The following is a 26,278-nucleotide window of genomic DNA, read 5'->3' as shown; positions in this document are numbered from 1 at the left end:
CAAACTCTGCAGATGTCATAGTATCATCAATAGCATCTTCACTTCCTGGTTGCTCGTGCGGCAGTAGCACCCAAAGCTTTTACCTAATATTTAAATCTTAAATGTCATTCTGGGGGGGGGTGTCTTGAAAAGTCTTAAATGTTAGTGAACAAACGCTGCAGGAGCCCTGGAGTGAAGTTTCCACAGATGAAATACCAGAAAGTACCTGTGAGTCTTTAAAGACTCCGCCTTTACCTGCGTGCATGAGTGTGTGTGTGAGTGTGTGTGAGTGTGTGTGTGAGTAACAGGAGGCTGTAACCTGCACGGAGCACGCTCTGTAATCAGTGCACTTTATGAGTGTGTAAACTCTGTCTCTCATCCTATCTTTCCTTCACTTTTACAGCAACATTTACAGCCTGTCTGTCTCACTGGCTGTGTGGTTATTGCTGTCTGCTTTAGCACTCTTATCATTGTTGTGAGGGAAGTACCTGACAGAACACACACACACACACACACACACACACCTTGCTCTCCTATCAGATTTCTCCCTCTTTCTTTCGCCTCCTCTCTCCGCTGTGCTCCGTCCTTCCTCTGACTGCGTCAGGGCGTCGGTGTTGCGTCTGCAGCTCGCCACGCTGTGTGCCAGTTCAGAAGATTGGCATTAAAGCCAGACATGAGCTCATCGGCCCAGCTGGGCAGACAGCCCATTACAATGCTCAGCAGGGCCCTACCGCAGGGGTGAAAAGAGCTCAATACCTGCTGATTATCTAGTCTAGTCTGTCCCTCTCTCCCTGAGTCACTTGCTTTTTCTTTTCCTCCTTCTTTGCTCTTTTCTTCTGTCATCTGCTCACACTCATTCAGTCAGCCAGGTATTCTTTACTTCAGGCTCCGTCTATCTCTCCTTTGATCTGTTATATTTAATCTCTATTACTTTCAGTCCAGGCTAAACTGTTGCAACTGTCTGTTATCTTTCTTTACCTTCCATCACACACACACACACACACACACGAGTGCACACCTTCTTTTTTTTCATGTCAAAATCACTCCCCCCGCACTCTTATGGCTGCAGGCACCGCTGCAATGACACCGTAGCTCTCACTGTGTGTGTGTGTGTGTTTGTGTGTGTAAGTGTGTGAGTCTAAATGACAGGAATGGGAAACCAGACAGCTGGGTGGTGCACCTGCACGGACAGGATGTGACACGGAGCTGCAGTCAGACAAGGGCAGCACGCCTCTGCCAGACGTTTATTGAATGCAACTCTGGCCGTTTCTGTTGCGTCGCACTCAGCCGAGGGTGCAGAGCCGCCGTTAATGCCTGAGCAAACACACACTTTCTCTGTCTCGCTCTGCAGCTTTGTCAGCCGGTGAGGTGCATTGTGGTTTAACTCATGGGTCCCATTCATCCTTGAGTCATATCCTTCCTTTGTTTTGACATTTGGAATTCAGCAACACTGGCAGCTCAGTGGAGTCAGCGAGCGAGGTTAATAGTCCAACTGGAAATATTTTGAGGAGTCAAAATGGATCTTTGTGATTTGCAGTGGAGACTGAAGCTGCAGGAGGATATAATCAGTATTTGTGGCCTCTTACCTCCATTTGTACGTCTGACTCCACCTGATGGTAACAAACCGATCCAGTGGAGTTAGCATAGTAGCATCAGAACCACTATGCCTCCATATTTGTCCTGCTTTATCCAAAAGGATTGTACATAGCTGTCATGACCATCCGGGTGCCAGGGGGCAGTGTACAGAAACCTCATGCCGTGTGGACTGTGTGAGCATGGTTAACAGCTGGACTCGGGAAATGTGAGCCTAGAGTTTGTACAATGGCTGGAAGCAGTGCGTCACCCGGCTGTAATTAAATCCGTAGCCATGATAAGTTCTTTTTAAGCATGCTGTGCCAGCTTAGACTTATCTGCCACAGGAAACACACTCTACCTGACCATTGTCCTCTTTGCTCTATGATGCCCCCTCAGGTGCAGCTCTGCCATTCTGTTACCAGGCAGAGTAAAGAGGCAGGTGCCTCAATGATTTTGAATGCCTTTTTATGGCTAATGATCAGTAACACACACGAGGAATAAATAAGGAAACCACAGTCCTGTGATTGTGCATAATGTGTTTTTTTTCCAATTAATCACAAGATGGCAGAAACACGCCATGTTGAGATGAGTTACTCCACCCATGTAGAGTTGCACTTCCATAAAGCCTTGAAAGAACAAATTAAAACAAGCCAGACAAAGTAGGCGCACCCAAAGATATCTTGGCTTTTGTTGTGCTGTTCCTGCTCCCGAGACAGTTTATTAAATCCATGCCTGCATAATAATGATGAATTCATCTGGGTGGTGTTCAGATTTAGAAAAAAAGTCTAGAATAGGATCTCTTGTTGTGTTCCAAATCAAATTAATGCGTAAAATACAAGATGCTCATTTAAAAATGCTGGTTTCCCACATTTCTGGGATGATGCGTGCCATCCTTGAAAAACCAAAGTATTACAGAAGTGCAAGACCACAAAAGCTTGTCTTTGTACAGATGTGTCCATTGTATCTTTCTTTAATTAAAATGTTCCAAGGCTGCTCATTATTGTGTGAAAACTCTGCTTTGTCCTGTACTTTGATTAAATTGAGCTGTAACTGAACATTAAACCTTTTCAGAAGCATATTTTAGAAACTTCCATGCAGCCGAGGAAAGACTGGAGCAGACCTCAGAATAGTGCCTCCCTCAGACTTTCACATCTGTATTTGGGCTGGTGCTTGAAATAGGTCTAGTCCTGGCTGCCCCACAAGATGGCGCTATGGAGTAGCGTCTACCGGCAGAATCCAAGCTCAAATGGTGCAGCTCTGGGGTGTTCAGGGAGGGGAGGGAGGGTTGGACCTCTTCTCTGAGGTCTGAGCTGTTCTGCCTGTTTCAGTGTGGGCCTGAGCGCTGATGCATCTGGTGATGCATTTATGGGCCAACCGCAAACGTCTGATTATTGATCAGCATTTGTGAGTTATGTGGACACATGCAGGAGTAGCTTCCTGTGGCTCTAAATAAAGAACAATTACATCACCTGTGCAGAGAAGGAAATGTCCTGTCTTGATCTGCGCAGTATGACCCTCTCTTCCTTTACACGGTCAGTCTCTCGGATCTCTACGATGCAACACGAATGCATCACGACTTGATGAACTCTGGAACAGGCACCAAAGTCCTGAGTGAGCAGGGAAGCCTGTGAAAAGTTCCTAAAATAGACACGCGTGCGCTCGTGCCGGGCCTGATAAACCTATCAACCTAAAGTTGGTATTCCTCAAATACACGATGAAGCAGACTTTCCCCGAGAGAGAGACACAGACGGGCTCAGTGTGTGTGTGTGTGAGAGTGAGAGAGAGAGAGAGAGAGAGAGAGTGTGTGAGTGTGCAATGCAGTCATGGGGGGGATGGTACGAGAGCTAGTAGAGTGCATTTGATATTCAGCCGTGCCTAGTATTTATCTGTCTGCTGGCTGTCTAGTCTGGTCTGGCCTGTTAGTGGTGTCACCCTGAGCTCCCTTGGGGACTGAATTGACGCTCCAGACAGACTGTGTGTGTGTGTGTGTGTGTGTGGATGGAGGTGGGTTGCGAGAATCAATGTTGGTTTGGGTCCGTCTGAATATGAGAGCTTGTCTCGGGTCCGCACGCCTGTCTGGAGTGTATTTATGTAGGCGTGAGGACACAAGAAAGCCTCGCGGCAGCGTGGCGAGATCCTCTCCTCAGCCCTCCCGATTGATATCGAGGCTCTGGGTTGACAAGGCAACCGCCAATGCCTCAATTTGTTGCTTCAATAAAAATATGACAGCTGCCTGGTGTTTGTCAGTTGCGTCTGTCTTGCATCTGTTTTCTTCTTCTCCCGCTGCATCAGTCAGAATTCCGGGTGGATCACTGGACACCGTCATGGAAAATAGCTTGTGCATGAGTGGACGTGGCACCTTGGACTAAAGTCGCACTGAAACCCACAGTTCAGTCTGAGAGACTGTGATTACTCCTAATATTTTTGACAGTGTGAGACTGAAAACAACAAAAAACAACAAAAACGTTTAAAGCTTTCTGTCCCCCCCCCCCCCCCCTCCCCATGGTGGGCTGCAGTAAAGAAAGAAACCTCAAAGTTCTCATGTTAAGAAAATGCAGTGAAAAGCTCCTGGTTTGACAGCTGACCGCTCCTGGGTCGGGCCACCGCAGGGTGAGAACTCGATACAGTCGCACCACTTCTCAACTGAGGTGGTGCACAGTCTGACTGGAAATGACATCATCACCACCAGACAGCAGGGCCAGTATCTCAGGGTTCAACATACTATTACTATTAATCAAGCAAATGCAACAGTTTCAAGAGAATCTGGACCCCCCCCACACACACACACACACACAGCGTGTAAAACACTGGAGGGACTATCTTGTGGTTCCTGGGCTACAGTCTGGAAAGTTGCTGGTTTAGAGTGACATTCAGAGCTTCTCTCAGAACTGAACACCCTCGTTTATTTATAGACTGCAGACAGAGCTGTGTGTGTGTCTGCGTGTGTGCGTGTCGGGGGTGCACTGTTGGTTGGAGGAGGCATGTGTTCTGGTTGGGGGGGGGATGCCTCTCTGCTGCACATGTGCCCCTCAGCCACAAGACTGGTGCAGAGGGTCACCTCAAGGTTAGCCCCTCCAAAAAGCTCTCTCCATTGGCTGTGGCCAACTCTAAAAGGGAGTGAAACTCAAAGAGCTCTCCCCACCCTCCCCAGATAGCACAGCAGACCAGCCAGCCCCGTCCCTGCCTGCCCCCCTCCCGCTCTCCCTTCCTCTGCTCTCCCACAGCCATTGTCAACCACGACCCGACCGTCTGCTAGCTTTCTGAGTCAGGTCAGCAGCTCCCCCACCTCCCACCCTCTGGAACCCAGACACTCATACATATCCAGGCTCAGACCAGTAACTCTCATCCCATTTTCAGTGCTGCCTTCAGGTGCTCTTGGTACAATGCCAGATTCAAGTTTTGTTTTCTAAAATGTGTCAGTACACTTTCAGAGGCCCCCTGTTGACAACAGAAGCTTGTTCCCAAGTTATAGCTTTTCGTGGTATAATTTGTAGTGCAAATAAATGTACAGGTGATGACTTTGATGGTTTTAAATGTGTTCCGTTGATTGTTTTAGCTGCTATACTAACTCCATATGTAGATGGGATGAAACAGGTGCAGCAGTCCAAGCTGTATAAATTGGAGCATTTAGGAATAGTCAGACAATTAAATCATTTGCATCTAATATATGCAAGGGCCTTCATGAATATTAACCACTGACACCAGACAGCACCACACCAGTGAGACTGGAACAAGAGGCCTGCATAAATAATGCTGTCTGCTAATAATATAAACACTTGCCTTTCACAACTTTAACTTTTCATCACTCTGCCTGCTGGGAAGTGCAGCGAACATAAGCTTTGTACAGATAACATGTTTTCATCCAAGTGTTCAAATTAAACCCATGCTTCCCAGTGCGCATCTCACCGGAGGGTTTAAAAATCGCATTGTTTTTCAGTTGTGTCCGAGTTACAAAGTTTTTGTTTTTTTTTCCTGTCCGCTCCTGAAGGCATCGTTTTTATTTCGCAGTCTGGCCCTCCCCCGGCGCGCTCTGATTGGCCGGAGCGGCTGTCAGTCGGCGTGGGGCGGGGCTTGAGCCCGCCGTGTCTGCCCTGCTCCAGTAGAGGAAGGACAGCTGCTCTCGGCGGCGAAGGAAGGAGCGGAAAAAATCCGTAGACCGCTTTAGACGCTGGTGATGGCTGCTTCCCCGAACCTCTGCTTACTTCACCGTCCGAGCCGCTTCCAGACAAACATGGCGTGAGAATAGGAGGGGAAAAAAATTAGCTGTGGAGAAATAAGTGCGAAAGTGTCGGGAGTTACTCGTAGCGGCGGACTCGGCTGCCGCTGCCTGGAAGTTTTTCGTTGTTTTCCCGTCGTGGGGCCCCGACGGTGGCGGCGGCTCTCTCCACGGAGCGGTGTCCCGGTCTGCCCAGCCCCATGCAAAACCTAACGGCCCCTGGCGGCCCCGGCAACTCCAATGTCACCTGCTCCTGCAACTGCACCGCTTCCCAGCCACAGGGAATGGAGATATGTGAGTACAATCCCGACTTTAGCGCCTCATAAGCGGTTTTGTTTGCACCGGAGAAAAGACGGTCAAGTCAGACAAGTCCTAATGTGAGACAGCCGAACAGTAACTCGGCACCGGCTGCGTCCTTCGTGCCTCCCACGTTAACGTGGCGGTCCTTTATTTGACATGTATTGCCTGCATTTGGGCTGTGTTTTACTAACTTTGCAGGCTGCTCGCAGGGCGTCCGCGGCTGATGGTTGGAAGCCTTTGTTGTTTTACTTGGACTGAGAGTTTGAAGCAGACAGGATTAAATCATTGTTAGTGTTGTGTCTGAGCTTCCAGAGTGCGCAAAGTAGTTAGAACAGTTGACTGTTGGAAAGATCACTGGAATGACATTCTGGTGCAGGTAATATCAGAGTCTTTTAACACTTGGACGTTTGCTGTATTCTTCAGTCTGTAAAGTTGACTGGAAGGCCCAGACGGTGCATTTGCTGCCAGGGATCACCACAGAGGGTTAAATAGTTCCCCTGTCAGCACAGACAGGAAACGCTTGAATGGTATGTTATGTCTGTCTGCCTTCTGAGCAGCCCAGAAAGAAGCTATCATTATCAGCCCCGCCGTAACACTGCTGCCTGCTAGATCCACTGCAGATGTTCCTTTTTTTATGACTCCGGCCGAGGAAGACGAGCAGACAGACTGCTGGAAATGCAGAGGGCGTCCAGACAGAGAGCCGGAGACATCTGCAGACACGCAGACAGGCAGACCAAGACAAATAAACAGGAACAGTGCGGAGCAGACAGGAAGACAAGTACTGACAGATATCTAAACAGAGACGCAGACGGACGCGGAGGGATGCAGCGAGCGTGGCCGGCCCGGGCTGCCTCAGGTACTAAACCCGGGTTGGGTTCTGCTGACACCACCGTGTAAACCAAGAAGTGCGTGTAAGCGTTTGTCTGGGTGTACCGCCGTCGGTTTCTGTGAAACCGTTGGGGGGGGGGAGGAACACTTAGTCAGACGTGAAGTGCTGCAAGCAGAGAGCCAGCACACGCAGCCTAATTAGATAATCCAGTAACACCGACTCAGACTTCTGAACCCTGCTGGTAAACTCAGCCACAAAAGAAAGTTGGAGCGATCGCGTGGGTCGCCGCGCGCGGCGCGCTTTCATCTGACGCGTCTGAGTTCGCTGCAGAATGAGCGCCGGCCCGGTGTCGTTCACTGGACCTTTGGTGCTCTGAGAGTAGTCGTGGGGGGGGGGGCAGGGTCCATTCAGCGGGCTTGAGACGGCCGTGTCTTTACTGTAGTGCCTGTCTGGGGTGAAAAGAGCTCTTGTTTGTTGCCCGTGTTGTCATGCAGACCCGGCAAGACTGAATAATGTAGCCCAAGCTTTGATGATTTCTCCGGCTGAAGAAAAGACCCCCCCCCCCCATCTCCCTGTCTATTTCTTTTTTTTTTAAGTGGAGCGGCGTCTGCGCTGGTGTGTTTCCTCTTTATTCAGACAGGGAGGGGAATTGAAAGGGAGCAGGAACGTGCAGACAGCGCGTCACGGCCAGGAATCAAACCTCTGCCTACACGCTGGCGTCCACGTGCAGCCATTCCAAAGACCTGAAGCTGCTGCTGCTGCTGCTGCTGCTGGTTTTTGCTTCTTGATTTTTGGAGGAGGGCTAAAAAGAAACGCTCCTCAGGTCAAACAGCACGGAGCCTTCTGGCCCGGCTACTCCGGGTTTGGGAAGTCCGTTTGCAGTTCAGGTGTTTGGCTTCCTGGTAATTAAAGCCGATAATGGACTGTTAGATCCATAGCCAGCGTTCCTCGGGCGACATGTTTAACCTACAGCACTCTTGTCCACACAGTTGTACTTCTCTGTGGAGGAGGCGTCCCCGCGGGCTGACACTGCGGACGGGTTCTCGGCAAACACATTTATTTTGTCTTTTCCTCTAATATTGACACATTCTCCCTCGGGGCCTGTTTTTCTTAAACAAGTACGTTTTGAGTTGCATTTCAACGGAAGGAGGACGTCCCTTAAACATGTAGGTTTAAGGTTTAAATATGTAGGTTTAAGGGACGTCCTTCTGTTGAAATACAATCTTGAAATGCATATTTCCACTGTCATCTAGGCGTCGCCGCCGTGGCTCTTTTGTGTTTCAGAACAGCGAAGGGCCCAAGGTAAAAGGTGCCGGCGGTCAGGAAATGACTGAGGGGAGGTTGATGATTCAGAACTGGACTGAATTACTTTTATTCTTGGGAGTTAAAAGAGAAAAGCTCAATGCCAGGATCGGATGAATCACCGTGGCGTGCTGGAGCTTCCTTGAAATTGGGCACAACTTAAATGGATTTTTTTCTCTGGCAAGTTTGGGTGGATCATAAAAATGGCACACGCCCACTTAAGCTGCTTGAACTGCTGAGCTCTGACCCAACCTTTGAGATTAAAGTCGAGGTTTTATGAAGTTGAAGTGGAAAAAACGACCTTGATGGGAGCCGGGGCGTTGGCCGCTGCACGAGACCACCAGCAGTAGGAAACTTTAGCACAAGCGATGGTTCTTTGCCCATGGAGGATGCTTCAGAATAGAGGATGATTTAAAACCGTCACGTCACCCTTTCAAAATAAAAGCGCGGATGTTCCCAGCTGCGTGCTGCAGATGCAGGAATGCTGATTCGCCTTTGCGGTGTAACGCAGGGCCGCTCAGGAGGAGAGAGGAGCGCGGCTGCTGATAAGATCACGTTTCCTGGTGTCGGTGGCAGCAGCACGGCGGTGTTTTGTGCAGCACGCCACAGCGTCTGGAGCTGAGACAATCAGCACCTGGGATTCTTTCTCACCAGTTGTATTGAGCGCTCTTTATGTGGGTCAGGTAAATTCAGCTGGTTTAAGCTCAGGCACAGCGATGCTAAACCAGTCCACCCATTATTGTCCCTTCCTCTGCCGATAAAGGCTCCTCTGATGTTTAAGCTCACAAAAGGTCGCTATTCTGATGGAAAAAACGAGTCCCAATTTCATCTTTTGAAGCAGATTTATTCAAATTAACAGATGGTTGGAAGCATCAGAAGGGTAATATTTACTGAAGCAGCTTCCTTATCTGAAGCACAGGAAGTGCTGTTGTCTTTCTGACTGTTTCAAACTGGGAAGAGGATGGATGTCACACTGCAGACGCGTGTCAATCAATACGCACCTCTGTGTCTCTCCAGCACATCTGTAGCATCTGCACATTTCTTCCGAGGCCACTCAAGCAATAAAAAAGGAGACTGAAGGAATACTGGTTCTCATCGATCCGGCCCTTTAGATGTACATCTAACAGTATACATGCACTTGCCCTCTGGGATGCGGCAGGTCCGCGTGTCAGAGGCTGGAGTGTGTGTGTGTGTGTGTGTGTCTGTGTGTGTGTGTGTGTGTGTGTGTGTGTGTGTGTGCAGCAGCCTGATCTGCACTCCCGTCCGTAAGCGTTGGTGTGTAGGTGGCAGCGGAGGTCATCTGTCAGCTACCTCGGTCCAAACGCGCACGCACACTTGTCGACTCGCCCACAGTCGCTCGCACAATCGCGCGCTCATGCATTTACACCTAAATGTGCGGAGAGCTGACGCCAGGCTCGCTCATACGGAGCTCTTTGTTTGTTCAGAGGCTGCTTTTGCCTCTTTTTTTGGTTATTTTGTGGGTTGTTGAGTTGTAATGAATTTGTTTTATTACTGGTGACTGCTTGTAAATGAAAGATTGGGTGAATTCTGGGACCTTGGGGAGCGGCTTGACTGAGATAATCAAACAACGGCATCCATTTTTATTCTGGCTCCTAGACAGATTTCTTTTGTGATCACTGCTCCTATAATTAATTTCACAGGGAATTTCTACACTTGCTAAGTGTTTCTCAGCGGAGTCGTATTTAGTCTGCCACCTCTCCTCGGCTAACGAGTTGTATCCGTGAATAGCGGCGCTCGGCTCGCAGAGGTTAAAAAAGAGCTCCTTGTTTTATGTGGGGTCCAGGCCCAGACTGTTTTTACACCCTGGTGTTGACCTGCAGCTGCCCTCTGCTAGGCTATACCGCCACCAAAATATAGAGTGTGGAGTTGTTCAGAGGCTGGGGGCAGGAATCACAGGGTGCCTCATGACTGTAGCAGCGCACCAAGGCTGGTGCTTCAAAACCTGTCTGGAAACAGAGCAGAACCGAGAGCGATCCTCTGAACCGAGCAATCACAGCTGCAGGTTTTCTTTTTATTAACAACAGGCATTCTGTCAACAGGAAGAGCCTGATGTGCACGTGGGTTCACACGTTTGTTTTTCATGCCTGTCCTTGAGTTTACCTGCACTGGTCTTTTTTTCTGTCCGGGTCACAGAAGCCAAGGTGGGCGTAAACGTTGGGCTTAAACCCAGACGGGGTTTTTGTTGGTGTGTTATTCCTCTGAAGTCTTTTCAAAATAAAAGCACATACGTTTTATAGTATTCCCACGGGTCGGCGAAGCCAAATGACCTGAAGCAAAAATAAACAAAACACTGCTGGTAACGGATAAGATGTCTGCAAGTAGTCAAATTTGCTTTGCTCAGAGTCAATCCTCACGTTAAACAAAGCGTGAGAAATAACCTGATGAAGTTTCCTCTTAAAGACCGGCGGCTTCAGAGAGCCTCGTTCCGTGAGAGGTTCTGCTTTTTTACGGCGTTTCCCACTTGGGCGTGTGGCGTTCTTCTGCACCGTGGCACCGAAAGATCTAAAAGTGAACCTTGTGTGCAGGCTGGATGCTGGTGGACGTCTGTCTGGGATGAACGCGTCTTTGTCTCGTTGGTGTAGCTGTTGTGACACGTTGTGTCGCGTTAGCGCAACCGAATGGGGATTTGTCACGGATTATTTCGGGTGTTTTTTGTTTTTTTCTTCCCAATGCTTGACCATCGGTTTGTGTTTTTCTTCTCAATTGCGGCGCAGCTGTGCCCGGGTGTATTTTTGGAAACGCGTAAACAAACCTTGATGCGACAAATGCTGGGAAAGACGGGAGCCGGGCCGCTCTCCACCCAGTGGACGTCAGGCAGGGGATTCAAGTCCAAAGTGGGGAAAAGGTGGATCCCAGAGCACCCTCACCCCTGCAGACGCGGCGGCGTTCGCAACCCCGTCGCTGACTACTGGGACTCCCTTTGTGTCTAGTTTCTGCACCCCCAACACCACACACAGACGCAGCAGACCTCCTCCTTTAGTTCCCAAAATGCCCTTGGGACCAGGGCAGATTTGTAGTCTGTGTGTGCTCGAAGACAGGACATCCGTCAAACGCGTGCGTGTTTCAGCCGTGGTGGCGGTGGGGGATGTTGGGAGTCTGCTGCCTCGGTCAACATCTATTTACACACGGTTGGGACTGTCTGAGATGCTAAAGAGTCGGCAGCGAATGAATCAGCCTCTCTGTCTGCTGCCTGTCATATGACTCCAGGTCCGTGCACGTGCAGTAGAGATATTGCAGCCTGTCAAAATACTGCTACAGAAACACGTGAACGCACGTTTATTTTCCCCGGCACTCAGTCAGAAACCAAATGGCTGGTGTGTTTGTTACCCGGTCTCGCTGCATGTCTGGGTATTTTTTTATGTACACAACAAAAACGGCGATTATTGCGTTGGGAAAAAAAGAAGGCAGCCTTTCGTATCACACGGAGCGGGGAAAAAAGGAATCTGGCTGACAGGAAAGCTGCACTGGCCCGCTGTTTTGTCAGATTTTGGGTAATCCGTTTGTTTGTGTATGTGGGGAACACCCAGACAGAGAATAATGACATGTTTCATGTAGTAGCTTGCAGGATTTCCCTGGATTTTGAAGAGATTTGTTTGATGAAGTTTCCTCGCGGCTGCTTTCAGGGACAAAAATCTTTTCCGCCAGAGTCCAGGCTGTCACCCACACCGCGTTTTTGTGGCGATTCCAAGCTGAGGTGAAGTTTTTCAGCAACTTATCAAATCAAAAGCTAAAGTATGCAGCGCTTCTCAGCGGCGTTTTTGTTTAAAATGGATCATGCATGCACAAAGTAAGGTGAGAGGGACATGGCGAGGCGGCGCACAGTTTTTTTTATAATCTAATGATTGAATAAATGTGAATAAATATAAAGTAAGGAGAGAAGCTGTGTGATATCCAGCTAAAGGCTGCGGCCTTCAACAGTCTCGCTGAATTTACAAACTTATCTGAAAAGATTGTTTGTGGGAAGTTCTCGCATTTCTCTGGTGAGAAACGGCTACAGTGATGTAATATTACAGGTCTTTTATTACCTGTCTCGTCTGCTTGAAGAATTGCAGGTCAGAAAGATGAAATACCTGTGAACTAACCTCGTGAATGGGAGTTCTTTATTCGCTTTGTTATTCGCTGTCTATGAGGAAGGAGGGGCAATTTTAAAAAGTTCCAGAAATTAGTTGATAAAACACAAAAACAAACTTAGAAGAAATACTCCACTGGGGACAAAGCTGGAAAATGCAAAGCAAATTTATACTGAATAAGAAAGTCAGCGTGTCCTTGGGTTTGCTAACTCACAGAGGAAGGTGCAGTTGTTTGTTCTCCTGCCGGGACTGTGAGAGGAACACTGACGTGACCTGGAGATGGAACTGACATCTAATTACCAAGAATTAGCTTAATGGCAACGTTAGCTTCTTTTTGACCTGGAATCTAAACTGTCACAAAGTGGCCGGTTACCTATCCAGTCAGGGGAAGTTCACCAAGAAGCTGACCGTAGACTGCTGCTTAATTTGTGTGTTTGCACACGTCTTCACGGCGTCATTTCATATGTGTGAATGCTACTAATGTGACACAATAGTCTTCCTACACCTAAGCTCTGCAAACATTCCCTCCTGTCTTCTGCATTCCCAGCTCCTCAGGTATTACTACTACCTTTCTGTGTGTGTGTGCGCGTGTGTGCGCGCGCGCGTGTGTGTGTGTGTGTCGGGGGGGGGGGGTTAAATCCGTGGTCTCGATCTAGATCTGACCTTATCACGGGAAATTACAGGGATTACAGTTCAATAAGAGATAAGCAATCAATGAATGTGTGTTTAAAGACAACAAGCAGCGGTGTTTCAGCAGCAGGCAGGAGCGACCTTAGCTCTCCTTCAGGATCACCTCTCAGGTGGGAGCAGGTGAATGACCTCACCCAGGTAATGGCTGATGTATACACTTTACACAGCTGCAGATTCCACAGGCCCAACATTCTTTTGTGTGCGGGTCACATCCGTTTGGTATTTAACTGCGTGAGTTCTTTTTTTTTTTTTTTCCTACATTTTTGTTTGAACTGGAGTTAAGTAGTGAGAAAAGAGTGTGTGAGTCAGAAAAGTGTGTGTTAGCTGCTCCGTTAGCCTCCTCCAGTCTTTGGGAGCTGTCTCAGAAGTGAGACAGCTGTCTGTTTTTTTGGGGGGGGGTTGAGTCCCTCCCTCTCTTCCTATCCAGACACACAAGTCAGACAGCGGTGTCTGATACCTTCCACCCCCACTTCTGTTGCTCCTCCTCCTCCTCTCTCCCCCCCGGCTGCCACCAGCTGACCCCAATCAGGCACAGGGCCTGCTCTATTGTCTGACTGGGGAGAGGGGGACACACACACAGACACAGACACACACAGGGAGTCAGAGGGAGATGGAGGCTGTCTGGTCTGGCCTGACTCCCGACTCCCCACCCACCCCCAACCATAACACAGTTGTCTCCTCAGATGCATCTGACACTTGTTATGCAAAGTGTTTTGGATCTGCGCTGCCTTGCTAACCTAGCTATTAGGCGTCGCCTAAAAGAATCGGTAGTCCGTATGCAAAAATGCAGCTTTGCAGACGGGAAAATAGTCAAATGAGCTGGTGTGGAGAGGGGGCCCGAGTGTGCACCCACTCACTGGAACACCCAATCACAATCATTCTGCATGATTCCCATCTCAGCAGCTTTTGTTTCCTGGTTGTTGTTGTTGTTGTTGTTTGAAAAGAAACTCAACATATTTAAATATAACTCTGAACTTCGTCTTCCATGTCAGTTTCAACACCACCACAAGCTCCAAAGCTTTAAATAATGTAGAATTATGTAGCTGTTGTTGAGAGAAGAGTTGTCATGGAAATAATCGAGCTAGAACAGAAGATGGCCACAGCTACAAAATGTAAATGTGTTTGCTTTTGAATTCAGAACCTGGAATAGAGGCGGTGGAGTCGGGGATGGGACGCCGTCCTCCTCCCCTTCCCATCCTCGTCCTTATCTTTGTGTCTTGGCATTCGGCTGATAGCTAACACGGCCTCTGGCTAGCGTTGCTAATGATGATTAGGGCTCCCGCTCTGTGCAGCGAGGAGCTCCTGTGTGTGAATTATTAATATAGGTCAGAGTCACAGCATCCGGCTTGGCCCAGCCCAGCGCCGTCCCGGCACTATTGCAATACACAGCCCCGCCTACCCACAGCCTGCCCCATCTGTCAGCCAGATTAACCCAGCAGATCTCTTACAACCGAGGTCTCCACCAGGTTGGACTTCATAAAAGAGCCCCTCTATGGAATCCTCCACCCAAGTTCCACCAGGAAAAAACTATTTATAAATCCACGAGAGTCGCACGCTGCCATAATTATCAAAACCTGCGTCTGCGGGCGCAACAATTCTTTCTATAAACACTTAAACCCCTGCCGGTGGAGCCGCACCCCGAGTCTTCTTCGATGGCAATTATATTTTTATGAGGCAGGAATTTTAATGGGAAGAGTTTAGGTTCCTCGAAAGATGCTCACTTGCCATGATGAATTGCATCTGTGTGCACGTGTGTGCGCATGTGTGCGTGTGAGTGGGTGGATGGGGCTGCTCAGACTCTCATTTCAACAGCCAAATTGCCTTTCCCTCCTTTAATAGGTGGCTGTTGCTGGTCTGGAAGCACAGAAAGAGCTGTTAGCATTCAAAACGTGCCCCCTCAGCTGTTTCAGACCAGAGCCAGATGTAGCTCCGCGCTAACGGAGCAGCCGCCCAGCCGTTTTGAAAAGGCAGAAAGTTTTTTTTCCAGTTTCAAATGAAACAACAGCTCGCACTTTCCAGCGTGGCAGCTTTGACCCGACTTCCTGCCATCTGGAGCGAAAGCAAGAGCCAGCCGCGCCATAAACACCAAGAACCCAAAAGATTACTATAAAGATCCAAACCGTGTGTGTGTGGGTGTGTATCTGTTGCTAAGCTGTTGCTATCTATGGTTACACTCTGCGTTTGTGCGGCCCAAAAGAGATTTACCTCGTTGAGTCAGGAGTTTCTTTTCATGCCACGATACTCGCCGTGAGCTGAACTCCCAAAGTGCCGGCTGCTTTGAGAGGAAGACGGAAGCGGCTGGTGTGGGTGGAGGAGCCGGAGCGCGAGAGGGCGAAGGGCATGAAAGACGGGACGAGATGGGAGAGCAAAGCAGAAGAAGAGATGTGCCGGGAGGAATGTTTCCCATCAACGGCCACGTGGTTCGCTTCCGATACCATTCCGCTTCACGGCGATCCGGGGGTCTTGGACTCGAGAGACCGGTGACTCTTGACACTTTTGTTTTCCACTGGGAGGGACTTGGTACCGGTTGACTGGCTGGTCACGGTTGCAGCCTCTTCCGCAGCTCCATCTCTTCAGGTATGGACTGCTAACGTTAGCATACCCACCTGGATCAGGTGGCGTCCCCCGTCCTCTCATGTCTGCCGCGGTTCTTTGTTTTCACGGCCTTGGAAGGGTGATTACAGAAAGGAGAGCTTCTGGTCCCGGTCCAGTCACGCCCAGAGGAGCTGACTTCTCTTAGCTGTCCTCCCCTCTCTTTGAACCCCTTCAATCCGCCACCGCCCCGGCTCTATTTATACCTCTCTCAGCAAGACTAAAACATCCACGCCATCTCCACACCACCACCATTATTTCTCAGGCCCCCCCCCCCCCCCCCCCCCCCCCCGCCTGCATGTTTCATCCTCAGCACTTTTCCTCTAAAACTTTCCTCTGTTGTCGGCAGCTGTTGCTCAGCGCTGTGCCGAAGTTCAGCCTGCGGTCAGGCCCGAGTTCCTTCCACTCGCGCACCTCACGTATACATGCGCCCACTTGCCCCCCCCCCCCCCCCCCCGCCACTTCCACCCTGACATGGCGTCCTTCTCCACTTTTTCTCTTTATCCCTGTCTCACTTTCACTGTCTTTATCTCTTTTCAGCGTCTCACCCTTTTCCTTCCTCTCCTTTTCCGCCTCGGTCTCCCCCCCTCCTAATCCTGCCTGCCAGGCATTGCTTCATGGTTGTTAAGCATCTCAACCCAAAGGGGGGAGACAGAGACTGGAGGAGGCGCGGAGGGAGGAGGCCGCTAGTCATCTGGTGGAACCTATTGAGCACTTAAGCGTGGTTGTTTTGCTCTGTTGGCTCGGTACAATGAAACCGCAATGTGGAAGACATGTTTACAGTCAGAAAGAGTGGCGAGAGGAGGAAGAAGTGGGAGGGAAAGTAAGGGAGGGAGAGGAGGTGGGAGAAGAGAGACAGTGGGAGAGATGACGACAAAAGTGTGTTTTTATAGAGTGAAGTGAAAATGAGGAGGAAGGATCCCGAAACGGAGGCGATAAATGATGAAAGGAAGCGGGTAGGTGGATTAGAGACGACAGAAAAATGGATGAACAGATAATGGGGAAAGTGGGAGAGGCAGAAAACATGGATAGACAGACTGGCCCATCTCAGTGGAGCGACAGTGAGTCATAGCAGAGTCGCACGCCGCGCTAGCGTGCGCGGCGGTGGCGGCCCATCGTTCCAAATCTTTGTCCCCATCTTTGTCGGGGCTGTATAGAGGTGGTCTATTCCAGGGAGGACCGGAGGTGTCAGGTTTAGCGTCTTCAGGTTGCTACGCTCTGTTGTGTCACGAGGTCATGTCGTGTTGCAGTTCTGCCTCCTTCAAACCTTTTACTCTCCTGTCTTTGTCCCCCAACCTTGAATTTATTTTGCCGTGCAGACGCGAGACTTTAAACCGCACGTATACAGTACACTTCGCCGCTCTGATTCGTTTCGTTCCTCCTCTTCTTGTGCTCTGATTCGTTAACGAATCAGAAACCCGTTAAATTGGCGAATGTCCACTGTCCGTAATTTAAAATTCAAAAATGTGCCACATCGCTATAGCAACCGACACAACAACCGATAACAACTGCAGATAGACAGCGGGCCCTAGCACAGCGTGTCTGTTGACAAGCTCAGAGATCAAATATGAAACGGATAACAGACGTTTTCCTGGGGTCACGCCAGCAGCAGGGCTTCATCCAGCAGCTTCGTCACTGGCTGTTGTGACCAGCATCACATTAACACATTTCAGTGGTCAATTATCGGCACGAGCACGAGCGCGTAGCCCAGCTGTGGATGCTAGCTAGCTGTGTGGCTAATATCTACTTGTCGCCGTCGCCTGGAGACGATTCTGACGTATGAGATTATGCTTATGTTAGCAACGAGGCTAACTGGGCCTGCTGCAGGCTATCACAGTCTGGTTGTGCCGTGCCCCCCCCCCCACACACACACACACACACACCCCAGCATGTGGACGCCTCCCCACATCCGTCAGCTTGTCCGGTTCAGTTCCCGTCCGCCGGTCGCGTTGCTCAGGGGTTTCTGGTCAGGACTTGAGCAACAGCCTTTTACCTACTCACACACTCACACACACACACGCAGACTGACCCCTGTCCATGTCTCCCAGCACACTTACACACACAGGCGCACCACACACTCACTTTAACCCTGACATTTCTGTGACCCTCCAGTCTGGTTCAATTACTCAGGGAGAGTGTAGTCAGTCTGGCTTTATGACGGGGGTTGGGGTGCAGGGTGTCTAGACATTATCCTGTCTGTCTGGCTCTGATAATGTACACGCACCACACACATGCTCGGGCGGACTCCTGCTGTCAGAGCTGGCCTGCAGTCTCTCAGGTGTGTAACGTGACAAGTGTGGGTTCACCATCTCGGCACAGGATGAATAGTTTAGCGCTTCTCCTCCGCTTTACTGTTCTTCATGAATATTACATCACTGGAATATTGATAATACCAGGCCATATTGTAATATTCATGCTATGTTATCACAGATCCTGTGATTCTTCTATCGGCCTTCATGTTCTATTCATGGGGAAGGAGGTGAGCTTCACCACTTCTTTCCAGGAACCAAAAGCTGGGATTTATTGCCAGCTCAGCATCAGATCTTGTCATTATTGTCTACATCAGCAGTACTGGAGCTTGTTCAGGCAGGAAAAAAAGGATCGTCAGACGGGTCAGATGGTGCTGTTCGCTTCGCTGCCGAGCGAGGGGAAAATGGGCGCGATGCTAACAAACAGGGCAGAAGCCCCTCCGGTTAGTTTTAAAGTTGCAAAATGTAATTTTTTGATCAGCGTGTGGTCCTAAAAGAAGAACGCCACATTCCCGAACGGTGAATCCCGATTGGCTGTAAGTGATTGAGGGCTGAAGGCAGTGGGCCAGATGGCGTGGGGGCGGGGCTTGATTCTTACAGCAACCTACCACTAGAGGGTGAGGTGTGCCGCTTTTTTTAAGGCATCAGTGTCTTTGTTGTGTTGTTGGAACTGTGAGAACCGGGAGCTTTTGTTGTTGTTTGGAAATGAAAGGCACAGATGCGCGCAGGCACGGCGGCGTGCTTCTCCATCGACGCGTTCGTCTTTTTAATCCCGTTGAGTGTCGGCGAGACGAGCTGCCTCTCCTCCCTCTGCTGCGTGACAGGAGCAGAGAGAGATGGAGTGGAAGGAGGGAGAGGGGAGAAGACGGGCAGAGATGTAATTGTTTTTCTCTCTTGTTGCTCTTAGTTCCTTCAGCATGTCTGGCACCTTTTTCTCTCACTCCGTCACTCTCTGTCTATGTCTCTCTCTCTCTCTCTCTCTCTCTCCATCCCCGCTACACTTACAGCCTCCTCTTCTCGTCTTCCACCTTTGTCATTCTACTCTTTCTTTCTCAGCCTCCCTCTCTTCTCTGACCCAGAGCTACCTGTTTAATGGGCCTAGGGTGCCAGAAACACACACCTACACACACACTCTTCAGGGTTAAGCTGCACTAAACTAGTTCATTTATTTCCATGGAGAGACTGATTGTGGTAAAGGAGGGATGCAGTAACTAGGCTCATAACTACATTCATGCCCTCTCACTAACACACACACACACACACACACACACACAGAGATTGGGAAAAGCAAGCTGTTGCTGCCAGGCTGATATTAGCTGTCTAGACGTTGGTGCACACGTGTCTAAAAGGAGGTGTGGTGTGGTGCGTGTGTGCGTGTGCGTGTGTGTGTGTGTGTGTGTGAGAGAGTTGTTGCCTCATCATCTGCTTGACTCTTTCTGTCCCTTCATTACCAAAATCTCTCTATTCTCCTCTCTAACTGCGCCAGTCTTTTAACATGTGAGTGTGTGTTTGTTCATTTCCTCCTACTCTGTTTGTGTGTGTGTGTGTGTGTGTGCGTGGATGTTTGTGCGTATCCGTGCCAGTCAGGTCGCTACCATGGTGCCCCAGCAGCTTCGGGCCTTGTTGATCACGGCACCGTGCCCAAGGGTTACCATAGCAACGGCAGTGGCAGCAGACAGAACTGTGTGCGCTAGTGTGTGTCAAAGGAGAACTCTGTGTGTGTGTGTGTGTGTGTGTGTGTGTGTGTGTGGGCTCTGTGCAGTGGGCAGCAGTCTGTGAACTCAGCAGGCCTCTAGCTGGGCTGAAACCCTGGACAGCAGGAGAACGATGAGCAAGTCCGTGTGGGGGGGGCGTTTCCTTTATTTTGGCCTTTCCTGCCCATATTGCTTTATTCCTCCCTCCAGGTGCGTGAAGGCTCGTCTTTGTGACGGCAAACCCAGATTTCTTCCAGCCCCTGTGAATTTTGCAGCAGAATAATTTGGCTAATTGCTCAGAGCAGCAGGCTCCGGCGCAGAGACGCGGACGTACAGCACTTCCTCGTTCCCAGCTGTGACGATGTAAATCCACCCGACAGCACAGAGGCGGAGATCCAGATTGTGACAGACAATCCTCTGATGTTCTACTGTGAATTCACCATCATCTCCTACCCCGTTAAGCTCGCCTGCTGCCCTTTCTGGGCCAGTCGTGGAGGGTGTTGAGCTCTTTCTGGGGCTCTGCTGAAGCAGGAAACAGGAAGTAACTGCAGACAAAATGAGTGCGGGGGGGGGGGTGTGCGCCAGGATGGACCAGATGACATTGCAAACTTTGTAGGGTAGCACGGAGGGCGCTGAGGAATGTGTGCCATCACTTCCACCAGGCTGTCGCAGCGTCGTGAGCTGGATTCAGAAGCTCAGCCTGGGATCCGTTGTTAGGCGGCTACCAGTGTTCACTCTGACCCAGCGGCAACTCTCCAAAGCGTACTCGCTGACTGTAGCCTCCCAGCTCAAAAAAAAAAGTTTTCTGGTTTTCTGTCTGAGGTCACTTGAGCTCAAATGTTAAGTTGATTGAGCGATACCAACGTTGGAGGCCTCGTCTGAGTGTGAGCGGCCTCTATAGATAACCTTTAGCCTGATTTTTGTGTCAAGGCCAAGGGAGGTCCGTGTGTTTGGCCTCATTAGTCACAGAAGTGAAATCCGTTTGGTGTCTGCTGTTGCCGTTAGGAATTTTTGCAGTAGATTTGGTCGGTTGTGGAGAACAATGCAAGGAAAACGGGTTGTTGCTACAGCGACGTGTGATTAGCAGATGGCTGATTGCCTGTGTGAGAGGATGCTTAAAGGGTCAAATATTGTCAGTCTGGCAGTAACATAAATAGAAAACTCTCCTTTCTCTGCCTGCCTTTGCTCCTTTTTTGAAAGGTTTTGAGAATTTTTGAAATGGCGCTTTGTCCTTGGATTATGCAACTGTTTGAAATCAAGGTTAGGCTAACCAAAAACTCCCACGTGGACTTGCTTCAAAAGCTGGAGAAATGGAAGAAGGATGAAAGCCCCGCCTCCACATGACGGACGTCCGCGCCCTCCAATGGGAGCGCTTCCCCAGCTACCTGCCTGTTGCAGGCAGCATAGATGTGGCTCTCTCCTGTCATAAACACAACAGAGGACAGAGGATCACTAAGCTAACTTTACCTTTGTAAATTCTTATAGACTTAAGCTAATAATGTTAGCATCAGAGCCAAGTATGCTTGTTTTTTGCAAATTGAATAAGCTAATACCTGAAAGACAGTTACATGCACCCCCTGAAGTGTTTACAGTGGAAGCTGGAGTCCATATTTCCACAGAAGTGTGCACTGAAGCCGATTGGCTGAGCAGGATTCGCACATTTCCACTCGTCCCCGTGTGTCGTCGGCTGCGTGCTCTGACAGCACCTGCTGTTGTCTGTTTGTTTGCTGTGTGTCTGACAGCTTCTTTTCACTGGCAGGTCAGCTGAACCTCCCGACCCGTGTCACATGAGCACACACAACCGCGCCGATGCAAAGGTTAAAGAGGCGTCATTGGGTCAGTGTGTGTGTGTGCGTGCGTGTGTATGTGTGTGTGTGCGCTCTCTCTGCCGTGTTTTCCGGCTGCTTTCGTGTTGGGCTGCTGAAAGGATGCTGGGTTTAGCCATAAAGGTTTCACAATGATCATTTTTAATGTTTGAAGCCTGGAGGTTTTTCTGGTTAATCCTCTTTATTGTCTCGTTTAGAAACTCGTTTCGGATCATTCAGGCTGACAAGTCAGGAGGGAAACCTCCATCTTTGCAGGGCTGGTTAATAGCCACGTTTCCACTGCAGGGACTTGGGGTAGTTTTACAGGGCCGGGGCCATTGGTGCGAGTCTCCACAGCAGGAACCTTCCCCAAGCAGGAACTTTTATGGCACTGCACCGAGTCTCTGGTACTTAGAGTGGCCCTGAAAAACCCTTAGTGAGGGCATTTTATTCGGTGCCAATTGGCTAAACCAGGATGTGACACGGAACCATCAGAGGAGGAGCGTGAGCCTAGCAGACGCCCTTGAACGCCCCATCAACACAAAGAACTCTTAACTTAACTGCACCTTTTATTCGTCTCAGCTCCTTTCATATTTGCTTCTTTCATGTTAACCTCTTTACTTGTTGCTTTCCTCGCTATGATTTTCCGGCGTCTCGCCCGGGCGTCGCCAGCATGGGTGTCACATAACCATGACCCGACCCTCAGGAATGGTTTCTGTGAAGTTCCGGGTCCTAGTACCTGGAACTCCCGCAGTGGAAACTAATGTATGGGGGGGCGACTTTTGGATAAACCTGATGGCCTCTGTACCGTCTCACTGCAGACGGAGGGTTAAAAAAAAAGCAAAGAGCCTGGCGGGACGGCTGCTGGCTGGCAGTGCAGATTATTCAGCTGGAGAAATAAGGGTGCTGCAGACGCCGGGCTCATATTGTTTTGACAAGTGGATTACTGCTGTAAAACATCAGGCTGGTGTCGTTAATGCAGACTGCCTGCACACACTGATCTCTGGCCCGAGTGAGTCAGAGCCGTACACTCTGTTCTACTGGCTGAACTGGGTGGATACTGCGGCGAGGCCTCCCGTCTGCTCTCCCTCCCTCTCTTTTATTCGATCCCCTCAGTGCTTCCTTCCCCTTTCTCGACCCCTCCTAGCTTCCTTCCTCCCCTGCGTGCAGAGGAGAGGTCAGAAACTGCAGCTGCTTTTTTTTCTTTTTTTGGTTCAAACTTGGGGCGTTGGAGAGACTTTACATTTTACAGCAATCTGTTGTTAGTGGCGCCAGGACGTGTGGGTGCACTACACCGGTGTGACCTAGAGGCGGCAGTAAAGAGTCAACCAAGGTTTCTCTGTCTGCAGCTGAAACCGTTCACAGTGAAAGTGAAACTTTCTGGAACGCTCGACTCTTCCTCTTTGCAGGCGCCTGTGCAGAATAGTTGTCCCCCGCTGAAACGTCGACGCGGTAACTTCCCGTTAGGGAAATTCGCTCCTTTTATGGTGAGATTTTAATGGCAAAAGAGAGGAAGAACTGTCGATTAAAAAAAAAAAAACAGTCAAAAGTGACCCAAAACAGCCCAGATGTGAGCGGTTGAGTCTGGTTCTGTGGGTGTAACTGTACCTGAGCTGCCTCCCTCGTGGCTTGTTAAGAGAATGGCGCCATGCCCCCCCCCCATTTAATGACATTCGATGGTTGCTTAGTGAAGCTGGCCTCCTGAACTTGACACTCTGGACCTTGTTCCGCTGTGATTAACAATGCCGATGCCACTTTCGTTTTACTTGTTCCTACGTCTGACTTTAGAAGCTGGTTGTTTCCTTCAGAACTGAGATGATTTCTGTGTTTAGCACTGAGCTTTTCATCCCTCGGCGGTTAGCGTAGCGTCTGCTGGGTGCACTGGCTTTGGTTTCATTCTTCTGGCTTTTCTTTTTGTGTCCACCCTCCATGTGGTTCTGCCTAGCTGGCCTCCTTTTTCTCAGCATTACCCCACCCGTCCCCTGTGGCTGCTGTGGTGGGGCTGAAGCAGGTTTGGGTGGGTTTACGTTTCAGCTCAGACGCTACGCTAACCCACCCTAATGCAGACAAATAAGCTGGGGAGGATTACCGAGGCTGGGAACACTGGGAAAAGTTGGGTTTTTACTGGACTGGGCTGGAATTTGCTGTAAGCCGAGCAGGTTTCTTACAGGTAATTTGCTGCAAAGTTGTAACTTTTTCTTTTTTCAGCATCCCGTTTTTTTCTCCTTGCGCGGGCTGCCTTTTGGAGAGGTTGTCCAGATTTCAGCAGAAATAGCTGAGTGTACATTATGTCTTTTTTTAACAGCACTGCAGGGACACACACACACACACACACAGTGACTAAGGGTGTGAGTCAGGGATTGGCCTGTTTTCTAAGACCAGACAAGGTCAAGACTTCTGCACAGAACAAAGCAATAAAGCACAAAGAGCCTCAGACTGCAAAGAGGAGGGGAACAAGTGCAAAGAGAGGGAAGCCTGATGAAGAGATGTGATAAAGATGGAGAGAATGATGGTGGGCGAGAGAGGCATTGATATGACTGGAAGAGTACAAGAAGAGACTTGTTGAGGAGCGAAGGAAGGAGGATGGGGTCGGTGGAATGATGGCTAGAAACAGGCCTGGCAGTGATGGAGTGGGTGGAGTCTGAGGGGAAAAAACCCATGAAACAATGAACAAGAGAGGAGAGGTGGACCTGAGTGTGGGACGGCTCGGTGCTGCTCTGATCTGAGGTCATTCCGGGCCTGTGTGAGGGCAGGAACACGCCAGTTATTGTCCTCACAAAAACGCCGCTGTGGGCTGACACCAAACTGTTCCCATCGCTCTCTCTCCCTCTCTCTATCTCACACACACACATTAAATATAAGTGTAAACAGTAAAGTTCTGAAAAAAGTTACACGGGGTGGTTGACCTCTGCCTCCCCCTGCTGGACAAATGGAGTTATAACAGCGGATTATAATGGCTCTTAACCTTAAATTAATAGGTCGACAAGGCAGTTTTACCTCGGTATTACAGCCACATATTAGCTGTTAAAAATAAGAAAGATCTAAGCTTTAAACACATGAAACACCAAATGCTCTGAAGTGTTGGACGGATCAACTTCAGCACACATGTACGAGGTTTCTGATCGCCATCGTGGCCGATTTGTACGACGTGTTAACCCCTGTGTCTGTCTCTGTGTGCGCAGCTGAACTGGAGTTCGTTCAGATCATCATCATCATTGTGGTGATGACGGTGATGGTGGTGGTGATCATCTGCCTGCTCAACCACTACAAGCTCTCCACCTGGTCCTTCATAACGAGGCAGAGCCAGGCCCGCAGACACGACCATGCCCTGCAGCAGGTCAGTAACTCTGTGTGTGTGTGTATGTGGTGTGTGGGGGGGGGGACAAAGGCATGGCTGCATCTGCTCCTCCCACAGAGCTCTTCTTTGAGCGGTTAGTGTCTGTATCATCCGCTTCTGCTCTGAGAGAACATTTCTATATTGCTGACGCCGGGACAGGAAGCTCGAACCAGATTGTTCCCTGCACCAGCGCCCAACTAAACCAAGTCCTTCATCCCAGCCAGAGTCTGTGTCCCACTTTCTCCGAGGTAGCAGCGGCGCTCCAGTCTGTGAATTAAAGTCGCTGCATGCCTTTGCAGCTCCACACTCTGTGGGGCTCTGATGTTTAATTCACCGCGGTGGCGTCCAGACGGCAGCCGCTCTTCCTCTTCCTGCATCCCGGCAGGTCAACAAACGCACGTGGAAGCTTTGACGGGAGCTTCACGTGCACCAACACAGGCTGAGCTCCCTGCGGTGCTAATTATTGGTCCATTCTTTGCTTTATTTACCTGTTTGTAGGTGATGCTAAAAGCCTTTTAGGCTAGTTGGTATTCAACCGATCCCCCTACTTTGTTATATTAACACGTTAGCTAGCAGCAGAGTAAGAGCGTCCGATAATAGCAGAGTTCTTGATCCACTCTTTCAGTTCCACACCCAAGTAGCTTAATAACATCTGTGAGTGTGTGTGTTGATCGGACTTCAAGGAATTCATTTCACAATTCGCAAATGTTAAAACCTATTTAAAAACATGCAACGCAGCCGTTGCCCTTTGACCCCGACCCCGGCTTTGGCTTCTCTGCTGCATCGATTATCAGACAGCTCGCAGCATCGGCGGAGGGATACAAACCCTTAGTTGCTGGTCCCTCTGTTCTGGCTTTAGCGGTCAGGCTCCTGGTCGTCACGTGTGGTCGGGTTTCATCTCCCCTAAAGTCGGTTAAGAGAGAGAGAAACCATTGTTGATTTTCCAGTGACAAACGTGCCTAAATGTGTCCCAGTTCTGAACAAGCCAGGTGTTAAAGCGTCCCCTTGTCTGGTGTGTTTGGTCTCCAGGACGGATGCCTGTGGCCTTCAGACGGAGGGTCTCGACAAGGTGCCTCAGAGGTAAGACACTCCCACTGTTACTTTAGTAATTAGTTCAGATTACCGCTCCGGTTGGCTTTAAAGTCACGTTTCTGACAACCAAACCTCCTTTCATATTTCTCCTAAAAACCAAAAGAGGGGGGGGGGGGTGTGAATAGAGAGGAGGTGGGAAGGAAGGGGGGGGGGTCAGGATTATCAATAGCTGCAGTCAGAGTATCGACAGCAGGGCTGAAACTGGGCCTGTTGTTCATTAATCACAGTTATGACCGATCCATGGATCAGCCAACTGTTGCACGTGGGGGACACCTGCACGTGTCCAGGTCGCCCGCTGGTCGCCCGCAGGTCGCCCGCTGGTCGCCCGCTGGTCACCCGCAGGTCGCCCGCTCGCCAATCACCGAACATCCCATCGATCCTTGCCTCAGCAGCCTTTGATCACGTCCCTGATAGATCAGAAGCAGTTTTGGCTCGACTTTGGTTCCAGAGATGTAAATTGGCGTGACGGCGCGGCTTGGGGGGGGGAGTAGTGGAGGAAATGGAGGAGGTTAAGAAAACATTGTCAA

General features: G+C 49.8%; 1 protein-coding gene across 1 annotated transcript in view; it reads left to right on the top strand.

Annotated features, from left to right (window-relative positions):
• Positions 1–26,150, top strand: part of LOC101064538 (low-density lipoprotein receptor class A domain-containing protein 4) — a 100,396-nt gene extending 74,246 nt beyond the window's left edge. The window contains exons 5-7 of the mRNA XM_029838525.1: positions 24,505–24,659; positions 25,689–25,739; positions 26,061–26,150. Of these exons, the coding sequence (XP_029694385.1) occupies positions 24,505–24,659; positions 25,689–25,739; positions 26,061–26,150 (296 nt within the window). The remainder of the gene's footprint in view (positions 1–24,504; positions 24,660–25,688; positions 25,740–26,060) is intronic.
• Positions 26,151–26,278: the final 128 nt, after the last annotated feature.

This window comes from Takifugu rubripes, chromosome 7, assembly GCF_901000725.2.
Source record: "Takifugu rubripes chromosome 7, fTakRub1.2, whole genome shotgun sequence".
Classification (NCBI taxonomy): domain Eukaryota; kingdom Metazoa; phylum Chordata; class Actinopteri; order Tetraodontiformes; family Tetraodontidae; genus Takifugu; species Takifugu rubripes.
This window is presented reverse-complemented; position numbering and strand designations above follow the sequence as displayed.